The 25,651-nt window shown below is 39.2% G+C and overlaps 2 protein-coding genes across 4 annotated transcripts in view; both read right to left on the reverse strand.

The window, feature by feature from the left end:
* The window catches only part of pde1cb (phosphodiesterase 1C, calmodulin-dependent b), a 155,451-nt gene extending 144,508 nt beyond the window's left edge, over positions 1-10,943 (reverse strand). For 2 of the 3 annotated variants that reach the window (XM_036138355.1, XM_036138354.1), the window contains exon 1: positions 10,629-10,942. In XM_036138355.1, the coding sequence (XP_035994248.1) occupies positions 10,629-10,890 (262 nt within the window). In that variant the 5' untranslated portion in view covers positions 10,891-10,942. Of the gene's footprint in view, positions 1-10,628 lie in introns of all 3 variants that reach the window. The other variant, XM_036138353.1, reaches the window with a different exon arrangement.
* Positions 10,944-13,720: 2,777 nt separating this feature from the next.
* Positions 13,721-21,080, reverse strand: LOC105937825 (vimentin A2). Its single transcript, XM_012879347.3, has 9 exons — positions 20,475-21,080; positions 20,174-20,234; positions 18,681-18,776; positions 18,268-18,435; positions 15,365-15,490; positions 15,044-15,264; positions 14,405-14,448; positions 14,237-14,322; positions 13,721-14,153 (listed from the first exon to the last, which is right to left on the reverse strand). Exons 1-9 carry the CDS (start codon positions 20,999-21,001, stop codon positions 14,112-14,114), a joined length of 1,371 nt encoding a protein of 456 aa, XP_012734801.1. The 5' UTR covers positions 21,002-21,080; the 3' UTR covers positions 13,721-14,111.
* Positions 21,081-25,651: the final 4,571 nt, after the last annotated feature.

Genomic DNA, 25,651 nt, shown 5'->3' on the forward strand with positions numbered 1-25,651 from the left:
CATGGTTTCAGATTAAAGCAGGCGAAGCCAGCTGGAAAAGTATTTGGTCAGCGACCAAGACAAAATGTTAAGCTTTTGATTAGAGCCAAACATCTATCACACAGCATACATCTACCTAAAAAAAAACCTCAATCAAGCAGTGAACCTGTGTTGTCTGGACCGAGTTTAAAAGATATCAAATATCAGCAAACATCCAACACAGCAGTTGGACAGCTCACATGAAAAAAAAAACAACACTTGAGATTCAATAGTCCCTGAAAGCATTTATTTCACATTTTTGTCTTTTATTGGAACTTTAGTTCCCCCTTTCCCCCTTTTAACACATACAGCGTCTTACAAACGTATTTATATCCCTTGAAGCTTTCAAGGCGAAGTATTTTATTGGGCCCTCCCATAGAGATGTTTCAAGTTCATCCAGATTGATTGCAAAAAGTCTGTATGGGGGGGTGATGCTTAATCTGTGGTGATTAAGCATCACCACAGATTTTCTATTAAATGTTGTTCCATGTCATTCTACGACATGAATATGTTTGACTCCAGTCTGTAAAGTCGCTGTCTTGTATGTTTTTTTTTATGTATCCCTGCCCCTTCATAGACAATTTAATGGCTTAAATGCCTCATCAGTATTTCACCAGGTTCCACAGATGGCTAATAATCAACTATTCATTTGACTGTAGCGTGTTGAACCAGAGGAATAGAAAGTTTTACACTGGGAATGGTAAAAAAGTTTATTACCATTCCACGGTATTTCTGCCAGAATTTTCCATCATTTACTTCTCCTTATTTTTTTCATTACCTCTAACCAGCTTCATTGTCTCTGAAGAACTGCATCCCCACATCATGAGGCTGCCCTCACCATGTTTCTCAAAGGGGAGATGGTGCTTTGAAGTTTATGCCCAGGATTCGAGTAATTTTCCACCACACAGCATTTTCAAGTCAGCTGAAAAGTTTAATCTTTGTCTCAGGTTACAAGAACATCTTCCTACATTGTTCGTGGTAAGCTGTAAACAGGTGCTTGTGGGTAGTTTTATAAGATGTCTTTGCGTAACCCGCTCATAAAGGCCCAATTTGTGGATTATACAACTAATAGTTCTCATGTCAACAGACCTTTGCATGTGGATTTCTGCAGATTCTGTTGCCCAAGCTTACTTGTTCAGCTGGACAATCATGTGCTGACATGTTTAAAGTTGTGAAATACCCTTTGCATTTTCAGATGAGGAATTAAGCAGGACATCGACAGGTTTTCAAAGCTTAGGATGCCGTTTTATAACCCAATCCTCCATTAAACCTTTCCACAAGGGTTATCCCTGACCTGTCTGTATTTAATTAGCGATCCAAGCCTATAAAGTGACCAAAGGCGATGTAAGGCACTGCTTTTGTATTGTAAATGCACTTTATTATTATTATTATTATTATTATTATTATTATTATTAGTAGTAGTAGTAGTAGTAGTAGAAGTAGTAGTAGTAGTAGTAGTAGTAGTAGTAGTAGTATTATTATTATTATTATTATTAATAATAATAATAATAATAATAATAATAATAATAATAATAATAATAATAATAATAATAATAATAATAGACATGCATACATTTTTTTAAATGAGCACAACAGTTAGTTACCCATACCTCAATCATATTTCATAAATTCCAGATAAAATTCCAGATGCCAATGGAGGCCAGATGCGGTCCCTATTGTAATGATTTGTTTTTTTTGTTTTTTTTCCTTTGGACTTTTCTGATCAGCCTTCATCTCTCTGCCAACTCATCCCTGCCAGAACGTCACCTCCTTTGCTTCTCTTCTCATGACGGATCGCCCTGTTTGATGTACCCTGCTCTACCAGATCCTGTGTGCTCAGCCAGTTGGACTCTCCAGCTAAGTTGGCTGTGTCTGCGTGCTGCAGTTCTGCCTGTTTCTCCGTGAGTCACTGCCATTTGCTTTACCGACTCTGGTGGTTTCTCGGCCCACACCGCCTGTTCTGGTTTCCTGCTCATCCCTGCCTGTCTCCACCTTCAGCCAAGATTAATCTGCCAAGTCTGGTTCTGTTTATCTGCCTGGCCCGCCACCATTCATCTTCACAATAAACCTTTTAAACGTATCTCTGTGTGCGGCTGAATATCGGGATCACCAGCGGAAAATATAACACCTATATGTTCAGTTTTATAAATTGTTGACTGTAAGGGATGCTATAAGTTCTCAAAGTTTATATCTGGATACTGGACACAACAGCTTGCACATATGTTCAAGACCTTCTCCTAAGGAAATAGCTCAAATATATAAAAGTGGCCATAGCTTATTACTATTATCATTGGTATTAGGCGATTTCACATTTGATCTTTGAACTCTGTAAAATTTTTGTCGCCAAATTTCCGAATATATCAGAATTCTGCGCAACACGCAGGGACAATTTTTTTATTTTTATTTTTTGCTAATTTGACCATGAGGTGGTGCCCTTTGTCAAAAAACATTTTTGCTGTTTTTGTTGTTTTTTTCTTTATAACTGCTTGTTGCAGAGTAAGTTTCTTTTTTTTCCTGCATATTTTCAAGTCATTTTAAATCATAGGGTTCTATTTAGCAACAGTATCGCTTAAAACGCAAAGCCTAATTTAGGCTTCTTCCAAGGGTCAAGACCAATCACAGCGGACTAGTGTCTGGTAAGTGTGCAATCTCAAATCCTGTGTGGACACACTCCACGTAGTTTTGCACACTTCTTAAATTGATTGAAGCCCAATAAATGTTGTTCCATGTGGACCACCACACACTTAATCAAAATTTGGGATTATTTTACCTTTACAATGTTTTAAAGAGGAGTGCATAAATTATAAGCATGTTTCTGTTGTGAAAGAGGTTTTCTGTGAATTCTTTGAAATTTTTTTGACATTATGAATTGTTAGTGAATTTTGGTCAGTATCAATATTAAAAAATAAATGTTTGTGTATTTTTTAATCATTAAACCTACATGGCAAACTCTATCTATCTATCTATCTATCTATCTATCTATCTATCTATCTATCTATCTATCTATCTATCTATCTATCTATCTATCTATCTATAAATAATTTTGTATGTATGTATGTATGTATATATATATATATATATATATATATATATATATATATATATATATATATATATATATATATACAGCTGTGACGAAAGCAAGAGCTGCTGAGGCAATAGCAGAATCAAAATTAAATAAATAAAAAAAAGAATCAAAATAAAAATGGCAGCGCTGGAGGACGCACACGTAGCTGCTGCTGTTTTGTAAGAATCCACAAGTGCCACGAGTGTCACCATCTAAATAAGCGCGTCTTGGTCAGCATTGTTCGCTGCGGTTTCTCATGCCGATTGCTACTTACATTTTTATTTGGTACAGTGATTGGCTAAAACCAACCTTTGGCAGGCGGGCACTAGGTGTCGCTTCACCCAATCAGCTTGGAGAGTTATGCTCCTTTCCACAAATGGATTCCATGTTGCCCATCCCAGAGTGATAATGTGCAGAGCGGAGAGTGCTGCACATTATCACTCTGGCTGGCCAGGTTATATTGGGATGAAGGTCAGCCATTTTTGGTTAAAAAATATTTAAACTTAACCCTTCTGTAGACATGAACATCTGAGATATTTTCAGAAAATATGGATGTTTTATGAATTTTTGAATTTGGGTCATTGAGATGTATAATGTAGAAACTATGCGTTACAATATTTTTGGTTGAAAAACCATTGAATCTAAGGGCTCATTGTCAGGGTGCAGTTTTGCCTGCTGCACCCTGAGCATTTCCTTGCCAGTTTCTAACTGCTTGCAGTTCTAGTTAGATTTTTTTGCTTCTCCTAATGTCTGTGCCCTGTATAGTCATTGATATTTTTCACTTGTATTATGTTTCTATGAAGAAAAAGTAAAAATGAATTAGGCTTGGGTTCTTAAGCTTCATGGTGCTTTTTGTTCTCTAATGTTCTCTGACAAACCTCTGAGGCATGCACAGAACATCTTATTTACACTGAGATTAGATTACATACTGGTATACTCTAATCTAATAAATGGAGGGACTCATCTTGCATTTGTATTTAGAAGTTTCAGATTAAAAGGGGTTGATTACAAAAGTACGCCACCCTCTTCAAATTTGTATTAGGGGTATGAATACTGGTTGTCTGTTCTGGGCGTACCTTGCCTCTCACACATTGACCATTGAAGATAGGGACAGCATTTGATATTAAATTTTCTCTTCCTCAGGTTTAATGTTTACTTAGCTAATATGAGTATATTGTAAAAATATATATATATATGTCAAATGTCCACATTCAAGCTTTCAACTGTATCATGTTTTTTTTTTTATTGTTTGTTTTAGAATTTATTGCCACTTTGCATATATTGAACAACTACTTATTTACTTTAGGCAGAACTGAGATGTACATTCTTGCCTCTGAAAAATCGGCAACGTCTGTGCTACCTAAAGTATTGCTGCTGGTAGAGGTATGCATAAATAAAACTTTAACAATGGACCAAACATGAAAACTGGTGTCAAACTTACACTTCCAAAATAAATCTTAAGGCAACAGCATTATATCCATCCATCCATTTTCTTCCGCTTATCCGGGGTTGGGTCGCGGGGGTAGTAGCTTCAGTAGGGAGGCCCAGACGTCCCTCTAACCCAGCCACTTGGGCCAACTCCTCCGGGGGAATCCCAAGGCGTTCCCAGGCCAGCGTTCCTCTGGGCCTCCTCCTGGTGGGACGTGCCTGGAACACCTCACCAGGGAGGCGTCCAGGAGGCATCCTGACCAGATACCCGAGCCACCTCAACTGGCTCCTCTCGACGTGGAGGAGCAGTGGCTCTACTCTGAGTCCTCCCCGGATGACTGAGCTCCTCACCCTATCTCTAAGGGAGAGCCCAGACATATTAATATGTTGCTCATTTATTTACTAAATAAACTTAGTGGGAGGGTGGGGGATTCCATGGAGAACTTTGCTCCAAAGTTATCAACATGATTTCCTTTATGGCAGTGCTGACCTTAGCCTGTTTTTTTCCTCACAGTTAACACTTCATATCTATGAGTACATTTGCGTAAGACTCCATGTGAGAAGCTCCAATGTCAAAGTTTCATTTTTTCCCACTTTTTTTTTTTTTTTTTTCCCCAATGCCAGTCATCAGGGGCTGGGGCTCAACAGGCTTTCCTGTTTCCGTGCTTCAATACATCTGAACAAAGCGAATAGATAATAAAGAAGCCTCTTCAAAACTAGCTGACGTGCTGAGGAGGTCGAACAATCAATTATAACAGGTGTGTTGGAGTTCTGGACTTCTGTTTAAAAGATGAATAAGAAACGCATCATGTTCAGACATGATTAACCAAGGTAATGAAGAAAAGCAGAATTCTTAAAAAGATTTACCGGTAAATCAACATGGTTAAAAGCCATGCTTCACACATCTCTTTGATGATTCACTATACTTTTAACAAGATGGTATGTTGCCCAATTTGCCTAAAGGCAGATAAAGAGGTAATAAACATTAGCTATGAACCATTTGCAAAGACAGATTGAAACTGTAATGTTAAACTCTTATTAGCAACTTATGACACTTGTAACACCTGCCTCACGTGTGACAACCTGGGGAGAAATATTTAGAGGCGTGTGTATCTAATGGTGCAAATAACTAATGCACAAGGAAATAGTGTGAAGGTCTGGTAAAGTTTATTTTTGACTACATGCAAATTTTTTTTAACTTTCTTTCACTGTTTACTTTTGCTCCCAACTCAGATGCGTCTTAAAATGTTTTGAGCGCAACTAACCTACAACACTCACTCCAGTTCCTTCTTAAACACACAAAACATACTCAGGAAGACGCCTTATTTGTTGTGCCACTAATGACAACGAGAGCGAGATAGCAACAGCTTTTGATCATCACAGCATGTTATTTTTGCCCAATTGACTGATTGTGAGACACCGTCAGGAGCACCCGTTCATACATTCTTAGAAGTTGAACCATCAAGGAGCCTTTCTTTTTATTATTAATAATACGTTTGTACAAAAAAAATTCTCGTGCTGGGAAGACTAAGTTGGCATGATTGCTCAGACAGTTTGTTCTACAGTTGTCAGGACAGATGTAAAACAGCTCTTCAAATAACTAAATCACAGTTGAGGTTGTTGCGCTGCTGGGGTTGTTTGACACTGAGGGGACCCGACCAGATGAGGTAATAAGCTGATAGGGAGGCAGGTGTCTGTTTTTGTTCATCAGGAGGGAACAGATGAGTGTATAGTCAGGCTGGGAGTCATGATGAGACTCCTTATTACACATCAATGTCCCTGGGGAGCAGGGAGGAAACTCAACAGGAGTCGACACTGTCATATGGTCATGGAAACGCCACAGTACGGAGGATATTTGAGGAACCAACCAGGGTAAGGGGTTTTTCCTCTGGGACGGCTATACAGGGAGTTGAAACCAGAGGTGACAGTAATGGAGCAAGGTGAAGCGAAGATAAACAGAAGAAACTGGAAGACCATTAAAAAACATTTGTGGTGTCATCTGGATTTCTATATATGACAAAGAACAGGATTTCCTTATTTTTTATTTTTTTTTGCTCATACAATTTGCAAAATATGGTATTTAAATTCTGTACACAATTTTGTAGAAGCTGATACTGATATTTTTTTTCTATAACTATAGTAAAATCTGATGAAATATGCAAAACTAAAACATAACCGCTGTGTTCACTGGTCTTCCTGAGACTGTTCAAGTTCAGAAAAAAGGCTTTTATGACGCTCTAAGGCCTTCACAGATCAGTTTATTTCCTCTTTAGGTGACTTTTGAAAGATACTGGTCATACAATTTTGTTCAGCAGTATTAAATTAAAGGCAGTTTAATAGAAATAGATGATTATTTGTAAATAAATAAATAAACAAATAATAATAATACTAATCATAATAAAGGAAAAAAAACAATCATCGTTTTCCTTACAGGCTTCTTTCACAGTTGTGCAACATTTTGTTTCAGTATCACATCAATTCCTAGTAAAAACCTTGAAGTTTCTGGATGTAATGTAAATACATGAAAAACATAGAGCATGCTGTGCGAAGCACGGTATATTTTCCTAATTCCTAAATGTGAACATGTGCTTGCAGTATGAACACGTATGAATTTGTTCAGGTAGCTGGAGCTGTCAGTTTTGCTTATTTTAATCTCACGGACATCTCAAACATCAAAGAGATGCTTTGGTAGTGGAGATATGCTGCATTGTGATCGGCCTTCAAAGAGCTCAGCATCCATTCAATGAATACTTTTTCAGCAACATATTCTTTTGATCTTCTAAAGTGACCAGTTGCTCTCATCTGCAAAGAAATATGAGAACTGAACAAAAGAGACCTGCAGTATAAAAAATAAGGCAGTGAACAGAATGTTCCTCCTCATAAACCAAATACAACATTCCTTATCACTAGATTTTTTTTATTGAACTGATAAACAGTAAACACATTATGATGATGAGGTAGCAACAAGCGCAATGCAGCTTGAATAAAGTGCTATGGGTTCCTTATAAGTAAATGAGTTATCATTAGTGCCCACATTAAACCTCTTATTAGACAAATAAAATGCTTCTTGATTAAGCAGCAATTCACATATTATGCAGTAATGTGTTAAATAAAGCTGTCATTGTTGAGTGGTACTGCAAATTACTAAGTCTTTTATTTTCAATTACAGCTATATTATTTCTGATGGCTACCACTTTAATCTAAAAAAAATACCTGTTTTCAGCCTCTGCATGGATATGCAGGTATAGATAATGAAAAAAATGGATAGATGTTTTCAGCCTCAAAGACTCTGAAGGGCCAATCGAACCCATAAGCTCTTTCACATGAGACATTATGGGTTTATACAGCTGGACAAAAGTGGCACAGTAAGGTAAATTAGCTCCTACAGCACCTTCTAAGGTAGATAAACCAATGGCTCAGCACTTACTTGGCTTACAATTACGGTTTATTCTGACATTGAATACATTCAGACATTATTTACAAATTCAGTTTGAGCTATACTTAACCTCCCATTGCAAGTGAAAGTGAAATGCAATAGAAAGGGGTCTGTTCAGATAGAAGAAGTATATGAAAGACCCTACAGAAATGTTACTATGTCAATGCAGCATACATGCACCACAAAAGAAAAAGAAAACGTGTAAGTCTCTTTTTTTCATCGCTTCTAATCTCATGGATGTTAATGTGCCAGAAACACTGTTATCATCATAGCCCAATTAATACTAAATATAAATTCATCCTTGGTTTTGTACATATTCGCACAAAACAAATAAGTATTGGTCGAAACTGAAAAAGAAACATCATAAATTTAGAAAGTTAAGTATGACAGTGATGGTATCACTATGCATACCAAATGTGTTATGCTGGAAATCTCTGATTATTGTGCATGGGGCAGAATATAGAAAGTAAATATGCAGGGTAATAAATACAAGCCTATTTACTTGAACTTAAAGGGGACATATCTTTAAATACACTTTTTTAGCCCTTAAATATTTTTTTTTCTGTGTACTTGGAGTCTCTGGGCATGCAGAACATTTGAATGTAGTCTGTTGAGGTCCTGCATAAATATTTAGATTTTCTTTTTGGGTCATATTTTTAAGCCAGTTAGTTTTCTTGGCTTTCTATTACCTTTTTCATGAACAATTACATCACAATATTTGCTGCAGAACCGGTCCAAGGTCATGGACTTCCAGCTAACCAGTCTCACAAACGCACCATTTTTTATTTTTTGGGGGTAATGTTGTTGTCCCAGCTGAAGTATGCTGAAGCTACAAGTGAATAAGTGAAAATGTTTTATTATTCTTTACACTGTCCCCCAGCACACTCCAAAAATGGCCGGACAGGACGAAGTGGAACGCTCTGCGACCTGGAGGGGCACGGGGTGTGAAGTGCCTTCGTTAGATTAAAGAGTTTGCACCAAAGCGAGTTTCTCTCAGAACGGGTGCAACAGACGGACTGTGAGGCAACAATAATGAGAAATTCAGACTAATGCAATGTATTTCCACTGTATATAAATCTCAACTGAATGATTTCAATGTAAAAGTGAAGAACTTAAGAGCATGACCATACCATAACACTTTTGACTGACTAAGGATTAGTGAGTCAGTCAGGCCAGCCTGCTTATTTTGGAGAGCTGATCAAATGTGGTACACCCACTTCAAATAAACTGCACAAACAAAAAAGCAATAGAAAGTAAATTTTGTGAGCAACTGACAATTAACTTTCTTTTTTCTTTTCAGTGTTTACGCCACTAGACCATGCCTAGACCATGCTGCCCTGAGCAATGAGGCCTTTTGCCAACGTCAAAAGTCGCCACTGTTGGCAACAGCATTATTGCTAAAATCCAGCTGGCTAACAAGATGAACTTGTTAGGTGTATTGCAGGGAAGAGGTCCATATGCTTACTTTGTTATAATATATTTTAAAAGTTAATTACTAGTTCGATGATCACGTTTGTTTGTTTGTTTGTTTGTTTGTTTGTTTGTTTGTTTGTTTGTTTTAATCAGAGGTCAATTCATATTGCTTGGTTCCTTTCAACATGTAGGGCAGACCAAATGACCTTATGAGAGAGACGTTGACTGTGCTTGCTAGTCATGATTATATTACCAATGAGGACCAAGCTGGTGTGATAGAGGGCATCCGAGAACATTGTTAGTGTGCCCTAATGAGTGCATCTATGAGACTTTACCCATAGGTTTATTTGGCATTGATCAGTCAGAGTTTGTAGATTCTGGGTGTACTTAGGAAAATTATTCTGGATTGAGAAGATTTAAACATGCTATTCTCCAGTTGTTTATCAACCATCACTTGGACTAATGCATATAAATTAACAAATATTGTCTGGTGTGTTTAAAGTACAGTCAACATAGCATTATCACAACTAATTTGTTTGAATAATCAATCAAATCATTGTGAATAAAATGATCTTGTGTTAAAATTTAACACATTTTTATCGAGTAAGTACAATATAAGTTGACATTTGGCTCACATTAAAATACATAAAAACCTTTAAAAAATACAACAAATTTATTCAAGCCTCTCTTAAGAGATAAACTTGGATCATTTTCCATTTGCTTTTATTCCTTTTTATATTTCTATTGTAATCTTTTGTTTGTTTGCTTTCTCTATTATAAATGTTTATTGATTGTTGTCTGTACAGCACTTTGTCACAGCTGCTGTTGTTTTAAAGTGCTTTGTAAATAATAAAATAAAAGTGCTTTGTAAATAAAGTAGTAGTAGTTTTTAGTCAACAATATTCATTAAAACATACCCAAGAATACAATTTTCTACATCTATCTTATTGGTTAGATGCTGTTTTTGTTGCACATTCAATTCAAGTGAGATTATTATGCTTAGGAGGAGATTATACTCCATGAATTGTTGAAGTAATGAAAAATATTCCTAATTTCTGTAGCGATGGTGGACATCCAAATTGCTCTTTGGTAACAGGTTTAAGCCTCCATAGCTTGCGTGGCTGAGAACATGTTTTCTATTGAAGCGAGGCATAAATGGTGATGCACTTAAAGATTTAAGAGCCAAAATACAATAAAATATTGTTCTAAAAACAAACGCGGCAAACCTCAAACACATAAATGTGTTTTTATAGCTGATGAACTCACCGCTCTGTTGAACTTCAGGAGCCTTTTTCCTTGAACTTTGCTTGGTTCCGTCGGAGTCCTGTCTGCTCAGCACCTCGGACAGCGACTGGCGGGAGCTCTGACGGACGGCTTGGCCCGATACGTTGAAGCTTTTGCTCTTCTTCCTGGGCCGGTCCGACTCCGGGGCGGACCGGCTCCGCTCCGGGTCGTGGCTCTCCGGCTGGGAACCTACTTTGACCAACGCGTTCCTCGTCCTGGTCAGAGCGGAAGTCACCGAACCCATCACAAAACAAGCTTTGAACCGGTTTTCTTTTAACCAGTTCCTCTAAGTTCGCCTTTCATTATCCTAAAAAAAAAAACCTCTCTAAATCGTGAAATTATAATAATAATAATATAAAAAAAAGTCCACCTTCGTCACGGTTCAGATGTTTGATCCGTGTCTCATCTTTAGGAGATTTAAGTGGCTAAAAGCCAGGAAACAACACGAACAACCACGGAGTTTCAGCGGAACCCTTGTGTCCCTCTGCCTGTTTGCCTTTCCTCCGACAGACACGTCACACCGAGAAAGTTGCTCTGTCGACAAACACACCGATCCCCCGGGACAAGCAGGTGAAAACAAGCAACAATAATTAGCCGACAAGTTTCCAAGATTATTAAAATGAGAGGGGGACCCGACCTAACCGAATTAAACAGGGATAATTAGGATGAAGTCATGATCATGGAAAATATGTAAAGTATGTTGGTCGTGATCCTACTTTTGACGTACTTTAGTCAATATCCCCGAGATCTGGACGCAATCGAGCACAATAACACGCATTAAAGAAACAAATAGGTAAAACGAAGCAGAACATTCAGGTTAGTCGAACCTGCTGAAGAAAAGTGCTCCGTTTAAAGTAATTGTAATGCGCCACCTCGCGCCGGCAGATGGCAGCAAAGCTGAGCAGAAAGAGGGACTTGTTTCAGTTTTTTTTTTTTTCAAATGTATCATTATTGTGCAACATCAGGCTTCTGTAATATTGCATATTGAGAGAAAGAAATAATATAATTACATGATTAGCACCTTACAACCTGAACTGAACAGCTCGTTGCTGTTTCATGATAACGTCATTTGCTAAGGCTAGAATACATAATCAGTTAAATTAAGTTGTACAACATATCCTGAAACAATGAGTAATAGTAAGGTTAATGCCTCAGTACATTTATAACTGTTTAGTCATATTCCAGTATTGAACACTACACAATATTATCATTTATTTATTTATAAAGTACAGCTGAGAACAGATATTTACATACATTATATAAAAGACAAAACAATTGTCACTGTCTGAAAATTACATCAGACAATTTTCTTTCCTTTTTAAGGTCAGTTAGGATTACAAAAACTATTTATTTTCACTAAGAGCCAGAATCCTGATTTAGCTTTTACAGACGGTTTTCTTGCTTTCTTTTAAGTCAGAAGTTACATGCACTCTATATGGTGTGCCTTTGAAAAAAAAATGGACGGCTCAATAGATGGTGGCACACTTCTGTCGGGATATTTTACAACATTTTATTTAAATAGCTGGAGACCTGTGAATTTATTTTAAGGGACACCTCAAACACTGCTTCCCTGTATGACATTGTAGGTCAATGATGGGATCAAGCAAGTACACACATGTGTTAACACCATCACAGCCATCACTGCTTAGGCAGGGGATGGGCCAGTGTCCTAGAACCATAGACCTCAATGAAAACTATTTTTGAAGATGTTGGTTGAAGTTTATGGAGAGTGTCATTTTCCACATTAAAATGAATCCTCTCTTTCCCTAACCCATAAGGCCACTCAGCCAGGAAGAAGAACCTATTACTGGAAAAAAAAAGCTAAATAAAAACTCATATTACATCTTGCAACTGCATACAGAGACTTTCATTTCTGTACTATTACTATGGGGATAATATTGAGAACGAAGTGTTTGACCATAATCATCATACTTACATTTGAAAGCAAAAGCGGGGAAGCATGCAAGCCACTTCTCAACTGTGTGGTACAGAAGTGGTGGCATCTTGTTGTGTGCATGTGTTGCTGCTTAAGGTACTGGTGCATGTTACAAAAATAGATAGCATCACAAGAAAAGAATATCACAAGGAAAGAATATCACGTGGAAACATCGAAGCAACATCTCAAGACATCAGACAAGAAACAAAAGCTTGGGCACAAATGGGTAGTTTGAATCTTCTCATTTAATCACCAGATTACCTACCATGGGGCTTAAATTAAGGACAGCAAAGTTTTGGGGTGGCCATCAAGGCAGGTATCTTGAAAGCCAAGCTCAAAAGGTGTGTAAACAAGGTGGCCTACATAACTGACTCCACTTCTGTTTGATGGAATAGGCAAAAAAAACAATCCAACAAATTATTAGGAGAACTTTTTGGAAGGATTCCCAAAACATGTGAAACTAAGTTAAAAACCTTATAAAGCAGTTCTACCAAATACTAGGGAAATATTTGTAAATGTAAAGACTTTTTAAAAATGGTCACTCTTGTATTTAGCTAACTGAAATAATGTCAGAGTTCCTAACAGACCTAAATCAAGAAAAAAGTCTATCTTATTATAAAGCCAAACTGAGAAAAAAAATACTCTCATTTTATACAGTGTGTAAATCTGTTTTTCCAACTGTATATGGAGTGTGTGTGCATTTATTTGACATTTCCCAAGAAAAAAAACAGCAGGTCTTATGATTCCATGATCTAATTTATGAGACTAACATTAAAAACATAATTGGATCTGTTGTACTGACATGTGCTTGTTTTGCTGTTGTTTCTGGTTGACTTAAAGGTGCAGAAGGATCATGATCATTCAAAGACGGCAATGACTGGGAAGCCTCTAAATATTTCCCCACTCTCCAGTAATGTCAGGGTAATCACCCCATAGTGAGCCGTGGTTTAAAAATGTGTTTGCAGTAATAACTTTATGTGCAAATGCATAACTGTGAGTCTGGAAGTTTCATGTTATGTTTGCCCGACAGGAATCAACCAGTCTATCCGAACTATATCAATGTTTAATACACATTTGCAAATTTTAAATATTTCACTAAACTTTATTCCGATGTGTGACAAAATCTCGGGCACAGTGCTTGAGTTACAGTTTTCATAGTTTATTGCTGCAAACATGTAACTGTGACTTCTTCAGCATACAGATTTATTGTGGCTCATGCTTTATTGATCAAACACTACTTTGGTTACAAAGAAAGGTTTTTGCAGACCTCGGAAAAATTGCTATCTTAAATGCGTGCTTGTTTTAATGATTGTGTCTAGACGAGTGTGACTAAGCACTCCGAACCAAAGAGGAAAGCATAACAGTCTGTCAACTAGAACAGGCTCACTCAAACTTCACAGATAAAGGCACTTTTCAAAGCTGTTTTCTGTTTGCGTGTTGTCGATGTCGTTTCTTGCTTGTAGCCCCAGTGAAAAGTTTCTTTTCTTCTTATTGCTTGTGTTGCTTGTTTGACATGGACAAAGAAGCTATTAGTCCATGTCCTCGTGATTCTGGGTTGACTCATTGATCACCTTAAAGGAATGGACAAAAAAAAAAAAGGAAATGCATAAATCTGTCTAGAAATTGACTTTGGATCATTTGGAGTGTGCCTTACCTGACCATCTCTGGTTTCGATGGTCTTGATGAGAACTTTCTTCGTTGTTGACATTTCAACATGAGGTTTAGAATCAACCAATGCCTCTAGGGAAAAAAAACAGTAGTAAACTATTAACAAAATAAAAAGATAATACTGGTGAAATGACTTCACACACAGCAATCTTACCTCTCAGATTTAGAGAGGAGAAGTTTGGCAGCGGGGTGGAGATCCTGCCAAAGAACAGGAAAAAACCCACCATTTTAAAAAAGTCACATATTTGATTGATAAAATGAAGGCTCATAACCTCTCTTATACATTCAGTAAGTGCCAAACATTAGGGCTGGACAAGTAATGGCTTTTGCAATATAATCAGATTTAAAAAAAAAAAATAAAAAAAAAAAAAAACACAATATCCAAATCGCAGAAGTCTGCAATTTTTGGCTATGTAACAATTAATGGATCAGACGCATCCTCTAGGTATTGGTAATATGTTTAAAGTGGGTTTGCCTCCACATGGAATGGAAGTGAGCTACAGCAGTGAGATAATCTAATTTTACTATTTGTTTTAGAGTTTATATAATCATACTGTTTTTACGAGAAACACTCTCATGAATGAGAATATTCGGACTAATAAAAACAGTTACACTTCTTGTTTTAAATATTCCTTGTTTAAAATCATCTTTATCTACAGGCCTTTTTTGTTGCTTGTGGTTAATGCAGAGAATAGTGTAAATTAAATCACAAATTATGGTTGAAATATATCGCAATTTAGATTTTTGGCAAAATCATACAGCCCTACTAAACATTTCTGAGACATGTTGTTACCGGCTCTCCTCTCCTTCCAGCAGCTTTCTATAAGTGGCAATCTCAATGTCCAATGCCATCTTCACATTCAGAAGGTCCTGGTACTCGCGGAGGTGACGGGCCATCTCGTCCTTCATGTTGTGAATGTCCACCTCCAGACGGCCGATGGTGTCCTGGTAGCCACTGTTCTCCAGGCCAAAGTTCTCTTCCATCTCCCTCATCTGGCGCTCCAAGGACTCATTCTGGTAAAAAATATTGTAACAAAATAAAATAAAAGCTATTTGTTAAAAAGACATATTTTCCCTTTAAAATTATGGAGAGAGCCTGAAACTGCACACTCACAGTTCCTTTGAGGGCATCCACCTCACAAGTTAGCGCCTGAACTTGACGCCTGTAGTCATTGGCCTCCTGCTTGGCTAATCTCAGAGCTTCATTATTCCGGGCAGCAGCTTCGGTGAGGTCAGCAAACTAGAAATTGCACGGGGGTGGGAGGGTTGAACATTTAGAAGAACCAAACTAAAAAAAAATCAACTGCTCAATAAATTCTGAAACTGAAGGAGAGCAAATATATAAGTAGGGTTAATTATAAAACATGGCGGATTTTAAATTAAGTTGTTTAACAAAAGAGGAATTTCTCCCTCATTGTGTGTTGGATTCTACTCTTCTTGCACTTTTGCTGTTGCCAAATTAAATACCCTGTGTCAGATCTGGTCAATTTAGCCCATTTGAAGTTGATATGAAACACAGGGCATATGTGATTGTGCAAAATCTATTCCGTGATCTATTTTACAACATTTCTTTGAACTTTTCTTATATTTTCTCTCCTGTGGAACCAGCTGGAAGCTTTTGTCAGTGAGGCAAACACCTCTTCTATTTTTGAAACCAGGTATAAAATTTTACCCATTGATAAATTCTATCTTAAGACTGGCTAAGGTTAGCCTGAGCTGCGAGGGGTGTCCAAAGCATGCCTCCTGGGCATTCTGCAGCCTTCGGAGGATAGGGTTAGAGAATAGTAGAAATTTGGCAGAATAATGCAGATGGACAAATTCTTTGATTTATTAAAGGGACAGTGTGTAGCTATTTTGGCTTTTAATTAGCAAAATCGTGTATTGTTTTATAAATACATATTCTGGCAAAGTCTAACTAACATCACACCAAAAATGAAGGCGTTCTCATGGCTTAGAATTAGTAGTTTATAAATACATCTTTGTCAGTGCACCCACTGGGAGGTGCCGTGTTGCATCGTTATTTCTGATTTCAGAAGCCGAAAGGGGGCAAATTTGTCAGCCATATGCATTTTCCATATCTGTCCTCTATATGAAGACATGCTGTCGGTGGAGGAGGAGGAGTAGAAAACAAAAAAAGAGGACCATAGATCATTCTATTTGCTGTTTTCTGTTGAAATGGAGGACCATCCATACTGTTTGCCCAGTGAGAGGGAAGAGATAGTAACCAAGAAAAGAAAAAGAAGTGATAACTGGGAGAAAATTAGTCTATAGTGGCACAGCTACTATTACCAGGTGGAGGTTATTCATGAGGGAGCAGGAATTTAAAATGGGTGCGGAGGTTGAAGGCTTTCTGCTGGGCAGTAGGTAAGTTAATTCAATATAACAGTGAAGTTTATTTTTGCCGTTATGTTAGAAAAAGGGTAGTGTTGTCTATCAGCTACTCTGTCCTCGCGGCAGAGACAGCTTCATCTCCCTCTCCCTCTCAGGGGGTATGTGTGTATGTGGAGGGGCGGAGAATTTCAGCCGGCCCGTTCACAGTCTATAGTGAAGCAGCAAGACCGGGTCTCTTTACTTGTGTTTAAAGTCGCTTTTTTAGAGCCCAAATAAGCGACTGCGCACTCAGTAACGAGCCCAAAAAAACCACAACACACGGAATTTACAAGCGACTTAAGAAAAAAGGCAAACAGACTTGACAACAGTGCTGATAACCATTTCACATGACCATCGCCATTAGCTATTAGCAGTAGCTAATACATGAAAGTCATGTTTGCATATTGTCACATTTATGATACTCCGTGGCTTCCGTAGTAGCTATTATGCGCTTAATGGCGAGGTTATTTGAAACTTTTGCGTACTGGGGCTTTAAGGTAAAAGTTTCATTGATGAATTAAAATGTTCTTAAAGTAATAAGGATATTTATACCTGAAAGTATCCTATTCATATTTAATTTACCAACATTTTTTGCTTTTATTCACATTAAATTCTCAATAAAATCACTTACATCCAGGGATTTTTATTAAAGTTAGACCTGGGTGCCCCCAAATCTGGCCAAATTAATTTCAGTAAAGACTCTTCAATAAAGAGCTGTGTGTTTAGCTTGTTGTACAGCAGTTATAATATAAAATAAATCCCAATAAATGCATTTATTTTTTGTAGTCTTTGAGTATTTTCAACTTGGCCAATGTGGCAAAAAATATTGTACACCCCTGGCTTAGTCTGGTGAAGGACATACTGGCCACTTTTAATGAGTTCTAGATTTTACTGAGCCTCCTTTACCTTAATGCATTATTTGCAATAACAGTTACTAGTAACTTCTTTCTCTATATTTTTCTTCAAATAAAAAATAAACTTGGCCCATTGGTTCTGGGCTAAACTGTGTCTCTTTCTATGGGTGAAGTCATTGGCAAAGCTACTGCTTCCAATTACTGTGACTCTTTTTTTCCCCCTTCCACACAAGAAATTGCTCCTGGCTCAGAGCACCCCGTTGAGTCTTTTTCCTGGACAGACCCACCGACGGACCTTTTGCTTCCTTTAATTATCTTTTGTCTGTCTTTCTATTGAAAACTCTACAATGTAGTTTGTTTGATTCTCTGTCTTTTGTTGGCCAAAGCCATGGAGTGAGCTATAGCTGCCATTGCCTAGTTGTAATCTTCATTTTTCTTTCCCATAAAAAGTAGCTTTGACCAGGCACTTCCGTGTTTTTCTTTCTCTGTCTCGTTCTTGTGTTCTTAACCAACATGGGCATTCAAAGTGAGCTTGGATTTGTTGGGGGTACCTTCCTGTTAAAACTGAGAATTTGCTTTTTCACTGCCCTGTTTGATCAGGCTGTGCTTCCTCAGCTTGAAATATCATTTTTAACTCTCATCAAACGATCAGCCTAATTCGGCTGTTTGGCCATTTTTATTTAGTGAGAAGGGAATTTTGTGCTGTAAAGTGCATTTGCTGTAAATTGGCCCTGCAAAAATACACGAAATAAAATTAAACTGAGTGGGGCATTTGCTCTCCACTGATGTTCACCTTGGATTTGTACCAGTCCTCTGACTCCTGGATGTTTTTAGAGGCCAGGTTCTCATACTGCAGACGGACGTCCCTCAGAGCTGCTGTCAGGTCAGGCTTAGCCACCTCCATGTCAACCTGCATGTGCTGCTGCTGCTGCTGGATTTGGCTCTGCAGCTCCAGCATTTCCTGCAACATAACAGTTTGTTTTAATTCCCCCTGTTTATTTGGGAAAAGCTAAGTGGATCTAAATTCTACCAGCCTGAGCAGATTAACACATATTTTCAATTCCCTTGGCCCTTCGGATTTGGCTATCCGAAGGGCTACCTTTCATACATCGGGCAGTTACACGTGCAACGTCTCTACAGCAGCGTGTTTCCGCTTTGCCTGCAAAAAAAAAAAAAAAAAAAAAAAAAACAGGGGGGAATGCTTACCTCATCATGCAGCTTCTTGAGGAAGTTAATTTCCTCTTGGAGCGACTCAACCTTCCGCTCCAGGTCCAGTCTGGCAAGGGCAGCGTTGTCCACATCCTGTGCCGTGACACTCAGCCTTATTAAGGTGACTTTTAAAGGTGACATGGATTATGCATGGTGCGTTTGCTGACATGTGCAAAATGCATTTCACAAGTTGTGAAAAGAAATCCCAAATGCACCTATTGTGCAAGGTCACAAACACAGCATGCATTCAAAAAAAAAAATCCACTGTTTTCACACAAAACGGTCCTACTGTTGGCTTTAATTGAGTGCATGCACTGAACTCATAATAAAAAGGTCCTTAAACTAATTGGTTTTTAGTTAGCTATAGCAAATCCACATTTAATAATTGGGTAACGCTTTATATTAAGGTCCTTGTAATAAGCATTAGTTAATAGGTGTTACCAATAATTGTATGTGTTTACTTAATTAAACGTTTAAAACAATTGTATGAAAAAAGAAATCTATCATGCATAAACAGAACCCTTCTAGTCCAGCAAATGTTCACTTTCTGCATCGCAACATTGCTTTGTTAGGGCGTTGGCAGGCTCGTAATTGGGGTATCAGCGAATGAAGCAGATTTGCCCCGGTGCTAATGCCACAAACAAAGTGAACTATTCAGCAGGGTTTCCCAAACGAGCCCAAGGCTGGTCGAGTGACTGTCTGCCTGACTGAGCAGGACCCGGCTGCGGGCCACACATTGTTGTCTGTGTGCCATCGAGGCAGCCCACTGGCACTTCCTTCCTGCCATTCATACACACAAGGTTAAAATATCGCAACTCTATATCTGGACTTATATATATTATGCTTTTTTTTTCTGCATTTTACCTTTTTTGTCCAGTGTTCTGTCTGTGAATCTAGCCTGACTCGAAACCCAGTGACAAGGAACGACCTCTGACAACACCAAAACAAGAGACATTCTTCTGTGAGCTGAAGCTCTCCCAGGAACGAGACAGCCAGATCACATGGTGGCTTGTCCTCTCGCTCTGATAACCACATTTGATCCACACTGTTGTTGCGCTACGGTGTCCAGCTCATTTGCCGTGACCCGTCAGACCTAAAAAGATCTCTGTTCTCATTGCAGGCCTGATTTAACACAACCACAAACAAAAAAAAAAGAAACTTTGGCCTTTTGTGCCATGCCAGCATCAGTCTGGGGATCATGGCTAGAATCTGCTGTTGTGGCATCAGAGCGGAGTGTTACTGCCTCTGCTGCTCATGAGCGGCACGTACGGGTGATCTAAAACTTAGGCGCTTTGAAATGACGAAGGATGAGGACTGCTTAGCTGCCATCGGTTTTTAGGGTTAGAGACCTAATTTGGAGAGGAAAAAGCTCAAAGGGCGGGGCAGTGTAGGGCGCAGGAACAATCGTCTTTTACTTTTGATGACTGAGCTAGTGTCCCGTCCCAAAAGACAGACAAAAAGATGAATATACAATCTCATCAATGGGCCACCTGTCTGAAGCTCTGCATGTTGGTCTCTGCCTCCTCCCGCTGGGAAATTTCATCCTGCAACCTGCAAAACAACAGACAGAGAAGCAGTCATTTCATATGCACCCCGTTCCCCCCTCGCTCACCCCATCCCTGATGTCTGTCCAGCTTTTTTAAGAGCAAACTGGTGAAAAGATTCAATCTACTGATGATACAAAAACTGAATCCACAGATACTACACATTGTAAAACACTCCCTCTATCGTGGCCTTCTAACAATAACTTGCAAATATGTAAATCTCCAAAAGAAGTGCCACGCCTCCTACTTCTCCCTCAGCCTGTCGATGTCGTCTGCCAGGTTGTCCCGGTGCACCTCCACCCGCGCCTTCTCGTTGCTGAGCTGGTCCACCTGGCGCCGCAGCTCCCGCATCTCGTCCTCATACAGGTCCCCGACCCGGGACGTGCCTTTGCCCCGCAGCTGCTCCAGCTCGGCCAGCAGGATCTTGTTCTGCTGCTCCAAGAAGCGCACCTTCTCGATGTAGCTGGCGAAGCGGTCGTTGAGGGACTGCATCTGCGCCTTCTCGTTGGTGCGGTTCGTGAGGAACTCGCTGTTGATGGCGTCGGACAGCGAGAAGTCCAGGTTGTCGGAGGCCAGCCGGGGCATGGCCGCGCTGCTCCGGAGCCTCTGCGTCTTGGCCGCGTAAACGGTGGGCGCGGAGGAGAGCCCGAAGGACACCCGGGAAGAGCGCAGCGGGCTGGAGAACTGGCGGCTGGAGTAGCTGCTCCTGACCGCCGTTCGCTCCCCGCCGAACATCTTCTTGTAGGAGGAATGCGGAGCGGTTCTGTAGGACATCCCGCCGCTGTCTTTTTTAGACTGTCGGCAACCGGAGGAGGGTGGTTCTGAGTCTGCTGCAGACTGCGAAAGGCGTTCCCTAAAGCATTACTCATTTATAGTCCCCTCCTCATGCAAATGCTTAACGGGGACTTGAGCGACGCGTCGGTGAGCCAGTCAAAATGCGGAAAACACATTTTCCCCCCGTCCAGGGCGCATAGAAATGCAGGATTTAGCTTCTTACAAAAAAAAAAAAAAAAAAAAAATGGCCAAAGTGTTGTACGGGTCAGGTGCATGTAAGTACATGTAACTGGAAAAGCACATAAGTCAGTTTCTGTAATTCAGTTTAAAACATGAATCTCGTATAATATTTAAAATTATCAGAGTTGTTTATTAAGGAACTATTATTGCTGTTACATTTTATGACTATGGTTTACAGCTAACGAAAACTCAAAATGCAGAAAATTTCAAAAGCACCAATAAGACCAATTAAAAAGGAGTTCTATTCAAGAAATCTCCAACTGTGGTCACGTTATTATGGCGAACATCTCAATGGGGGAGACTGTTGACAGTTGTCCAGCAGACAGCCTCCACAAGAAGGGTAAGCCACAAAAGGTCTAAAGAATTTGGTGGTTATACAAGTATGTTAGTGGAAAGTTGTGTAGAAGAGAAAAGGGTGCAAGAATAAGGCGCACAAGCAACAGAAACAACGGTGGCCTTGCTAATTATGGGAACACACTTACAAAATATACCCATGAATCGGTGGCACACTAATAATACTTTAAAACTTCTCTTTGGATTGTTTTAGTGTTTTAAAGCCAAAACTGAAAATAATATTTGCTTGTTATGGGCCAATCACACTGTTTTTACAACTTGTAGGTGGCAACATGCTTAAATCGGGTGTAATATAATTCTCAAAATTCAAAATAACTTAGATTAAAAAAAGTAGCATTCAATAAATTAATTAATATTCAAGAGGAAGAAAAATATTTAAACCCTGCTGGTCATGAATTAACTGTGATTTATCCATTTTTGGGGATTAACCAAACTTTGCATACTCATACCTGATTAGAATGAAGAATCTAGAACTTCCTTGTCTGATAACATGAAGTATAAGCTCTCACAAAGAAACAAATCATACCCTTATCTAGAGAAACTCAACAACAAATGAGAAAAATATTTACCTCTGTCAGTGTGGTAGAGCAACAGAGATATTTCTTGGGCTTTGAGAGTGACCCACAGTGAGGGCCAAATACCTTCAATTGGAGAAAAACATGGACTAGTGGTAAACCTCGCCAGGAGTGTCCAACTTACCAAAATTATTCCAATAGTACAACAATGACTTATCTAAGAGGTAACCAAAGACCCCAGAACAATATTTAAAGCACTGTAGGCCTCACTTGCCTCAGTTAAAGGACCTTTGGCCTGAAAAATCAACTTCTTCGAGCTTTTAAGTAGTTATGATGCTTTTTCATTAAAACAATGCCCAAAGTGGTATTTTGCTTGATTAACGCATGTCTGAGTAATCCTCATGAATTCTGTTCTCTGAGCAGCAGACCTACCCTGCCCTGGAAAATCAGCGTTCATGACCGGTCTATGTAGAGCTAGATTACCCGCCCCCTCCAGGAAGCAGCTACGTTGACTGGGCCGCTCCTGCCCAATACGCAACACGCCGAACAATTAGTGATGTGAGGCAGAACACGATCATTTCTGCTCAAAGCTGAGACGAAGCGGTTCTTTTAGCACCTGATCTGCATGGCGACAGCAACTGCTCTATTTTGATACCATGCTGCAGTGGCTCAAGGGCAAAGTCATGAAAAGGGCGGCACCCACATGGGGGAGAGGCAGCCTTGCAGTGAAGGCAAGCATCTTTCTTCTGGGTTGGTAAAATAGCACCAGAAAACAACTAATATTTCATCTAAAGAAAGGAATAATCCATGGTGCCAAAGGCAATATTTCATCATAAATATGCCTATAGTTGACATTGGAAGGCTTAAAAAGTGTGATATAGAATTTTTATGGTCAGGGTTTATGAAAAAGGCCAAAAAATGGTAGCAATAGGAGAGTTACAAAGCCAAAATCACTGATGAACACAAAGGCCTCTCTTACATTTATCAGAGAAACATGATGATCCCAAAGACCTTTTGCTAAAATATTTGGTAGATTGGCAAACCAAAAGTGGCCACTTTTACTTGCTGTGATTGGAAAAACCATGACTTCTCACTCTAGCGTAATTTCCTGTAGAAGAGCGTCTGTTTTACAGAAACTACAGGTGACGAGGTAGAGACAGATTTATGTCAAACTATGAAGAGTATGAAAAATCTGATTGTAAGGCAGTGACTGTGTGAATCCATTTCTCAAAGCAAAACAAGGTTCATTGTCACGTCTTTTTAGCAGATAACCAACAACATCTGTGTTTTTCACGATTGGATTTAGTTTTTATTGTAAGAAACGAATCAGTCCTCTCCACTGTCGCCTCATGATTCCTACAAATGGACTTCAGTTCTTGTTGTTGAAAACGTTTCGCCCTCCATCCGAAGGGCTTCCTCTATTCAAGGCTGGTGAGTGAGAAATTACGAGCTTTTACGCTGCTTGGGATGTGCCGTTTTTAGCCTGGCTCACTGAGAGATGTTTGGTCACATGATGCAAGAAGGTGTGAACGTTTTGAACCTCAAAAGATAGTCCCTCATCTTTGAGATGCAGGTGCTCAGCTGAGTCTTGCACTGAGGAGCTGGCACTCCTGTCTTGAGCCATGCATCTGTGCAGAGGGTGTTTAGTTTCTCCAATATAGAGGTCTGGAAATTCCTGCATGGGACAGCAAACACCACGCCGCTCAGTTTGTGTTTTCATCATCATCATCATTTATTTATGAAGCACTTTAAAAACCAAAGTGCTGTACTGGTGCATGCAAACTAAAAGGAAGATGAAAAATAATAAAAAGGTGATAAGCAATAAAATACAAAGTTGACAACACAAGCGATATGTTCAGCATTAAAAGGTAAAGAAGAAACAAAGGCAGGCCTTATGGTAGTGTCTTTGTAAAAATGTATGTATTTAAAAGATACTTACAGTCATTTAAGGTTTCAGCAGACCTCATAGAAAGAGGGAGATTGTTCCAGAGTCTATAAACCTGCAACTGAAATTGGTTATTGTCTTCATTAGTCGGATTAACCAAGCTCTGTGTGAGAGTTCAGTTAGGTCTGAAATGCACCGGGATGTTGTGTTTGGAGAAAATCCTTCTGAGTTTCTCAGACGTTCCAGCAACGCAGGGGATGACAATATTTTTGCTGTTTGTTCTCTTGCCTGTTCTGTTCAATGGTGTGTTTTCTTGATGTATTCGCTGCCTTGACTAATGCCCAGTTAGGACTATCCACAAGTTTGGATAGCGTTCTTTTTATGTGGGACCTTCTCTTATTACTTCCTTTCTGGCTTTGTGGGAAGTGTTCAGTGGAGTTCTGATAAGAGAAAGTTTGTCTTCCAGTGGGTGGCGAGAATCAAACAGAAGGTACTGATCTGTGTTGGTTGGTAAACCTCAACGTTGACGCAGTCCAAAACAGGCAGCTTGTTGTTGTTACCGTCTTCTCTGGTGAACTTGATATTGTTGTCTACAGAGGTAAGATGTCCGGTGAAAGCCTTAACTTCTGTCCCCTGGATTTTGATTTTCCCTTGGACCCAGGTATCGCCCACATGCCTTAACCTGCAGCTCTTTGATGTTCCCTTGAAGGAGATCAGGCCTCCCTTTTTCACTTCCTCAGTCACATGTAGTGACTGGCCTCAATCGGTGACACTGGAGATCCCGTGGGACAGCCACTGTTTTGTCTTTAACAACCTTCATCATACCTGAAATGAGTGGCGGACGGAAAGAGGTCCTGTGGGGTACAGCTATGATCCAGGGGGGGAAATTGGTCCTGTTGTTGAGATCCACATCTTGATGAGATCGTTTTCTGACTGTTTCCACTTGTGCCGATGTGGGTACGCAGGTGGAAAGTGAAGCAACGTCAAATGGGAATGGGAGATCTAAACGAAGAACGTTTATGTTGCAATCTGCTGGAAATTCTGCCTAATTTGTGTTTTAGAATGTACTGAATCTGGCTGAGCTGTATTTTAATTGAATTTGAATTGTTTTGCATTAAAATATATTCAAATACATTTTAATCAGGTGAGTGAATTTTGATTGAATCGTATTGTAAATGAAGGATCTTTCTGTCTGGAAAAAGTGCCTTGGGATAATTTCTGCTATAAACTGTTGCAACAAAAATAAAAGAACAATTGAATTCAAATGAATAATGCAAGCCAATATGATCTTGGTATTTGAATATTTACTTGAATTAAGGCATTGCAACATCAGTTGAGTTTCAAAAAAATTTTGCTCGTCTTCTTTAAAGTTGTTGGGGACTTTTACGAGGTCACAAGACTTAAAATGTCAAGCCACCATGTACAAAGCCTCCATCAGCAAATAAGTGCATAAAGTGTCTCTTTGTGGCGTTATGAAGGAGTTTAGTTGTGAAGTGGGGGACTTCTAGATGAAGAAAACAAGATATTGTAAAGAGTGGAAAAACTGTCAGCTTCCTTATTTAGTTTAAAGAATATTATTTTTACTCAGAGTCTCAAAACTTAACCCCTTCAGGGAGGGAGAGGGTAGACTGGTTTCAAATTAGAAATTGCCAGCAA

This window comes from Fundulus heteroclitus, chromosome 6 (genome assembly GCF_011125445.2).
Source record: "Fundulus heteroclitus isolate FHET01 chromosome 6, MU-UCD_Fhet_4.1, whole genome shotgun sequence".
Classification (NCBI taxonomy): domain Eukaryota; kingdom Metazoa; phylum Chordata; class Actinopteri; order Cyprinodontiformes; family Fundulidae; genus Fundulus; species Fundulus heteroclitus.

Bases quoted from the DNA above. Each gene is read 5' to 3' on its own strand.
- LOC105937825 (XM_012879347.3), bottom strand. From the start codon at position 21,001: ATGTCCTACAGAACCGCTCCGCATTCCTCCTACAAGAAGATGTTCGGC. The intron at 18,777-20,173 runs GTGGCCCATTGA...GTCACGGCACAG, and splicing joins ACATGCAGAGCTTCAGACAG to GATGTGGACAACGCTGCCCT. The intron at 14,323-14,404 runs GTAAGATTGCTG...TTTTTTCCCTAG, and splicing joins CTCCTCTCTAAATCTGAGAG to AGGCATTGGTTGATTCTAAA.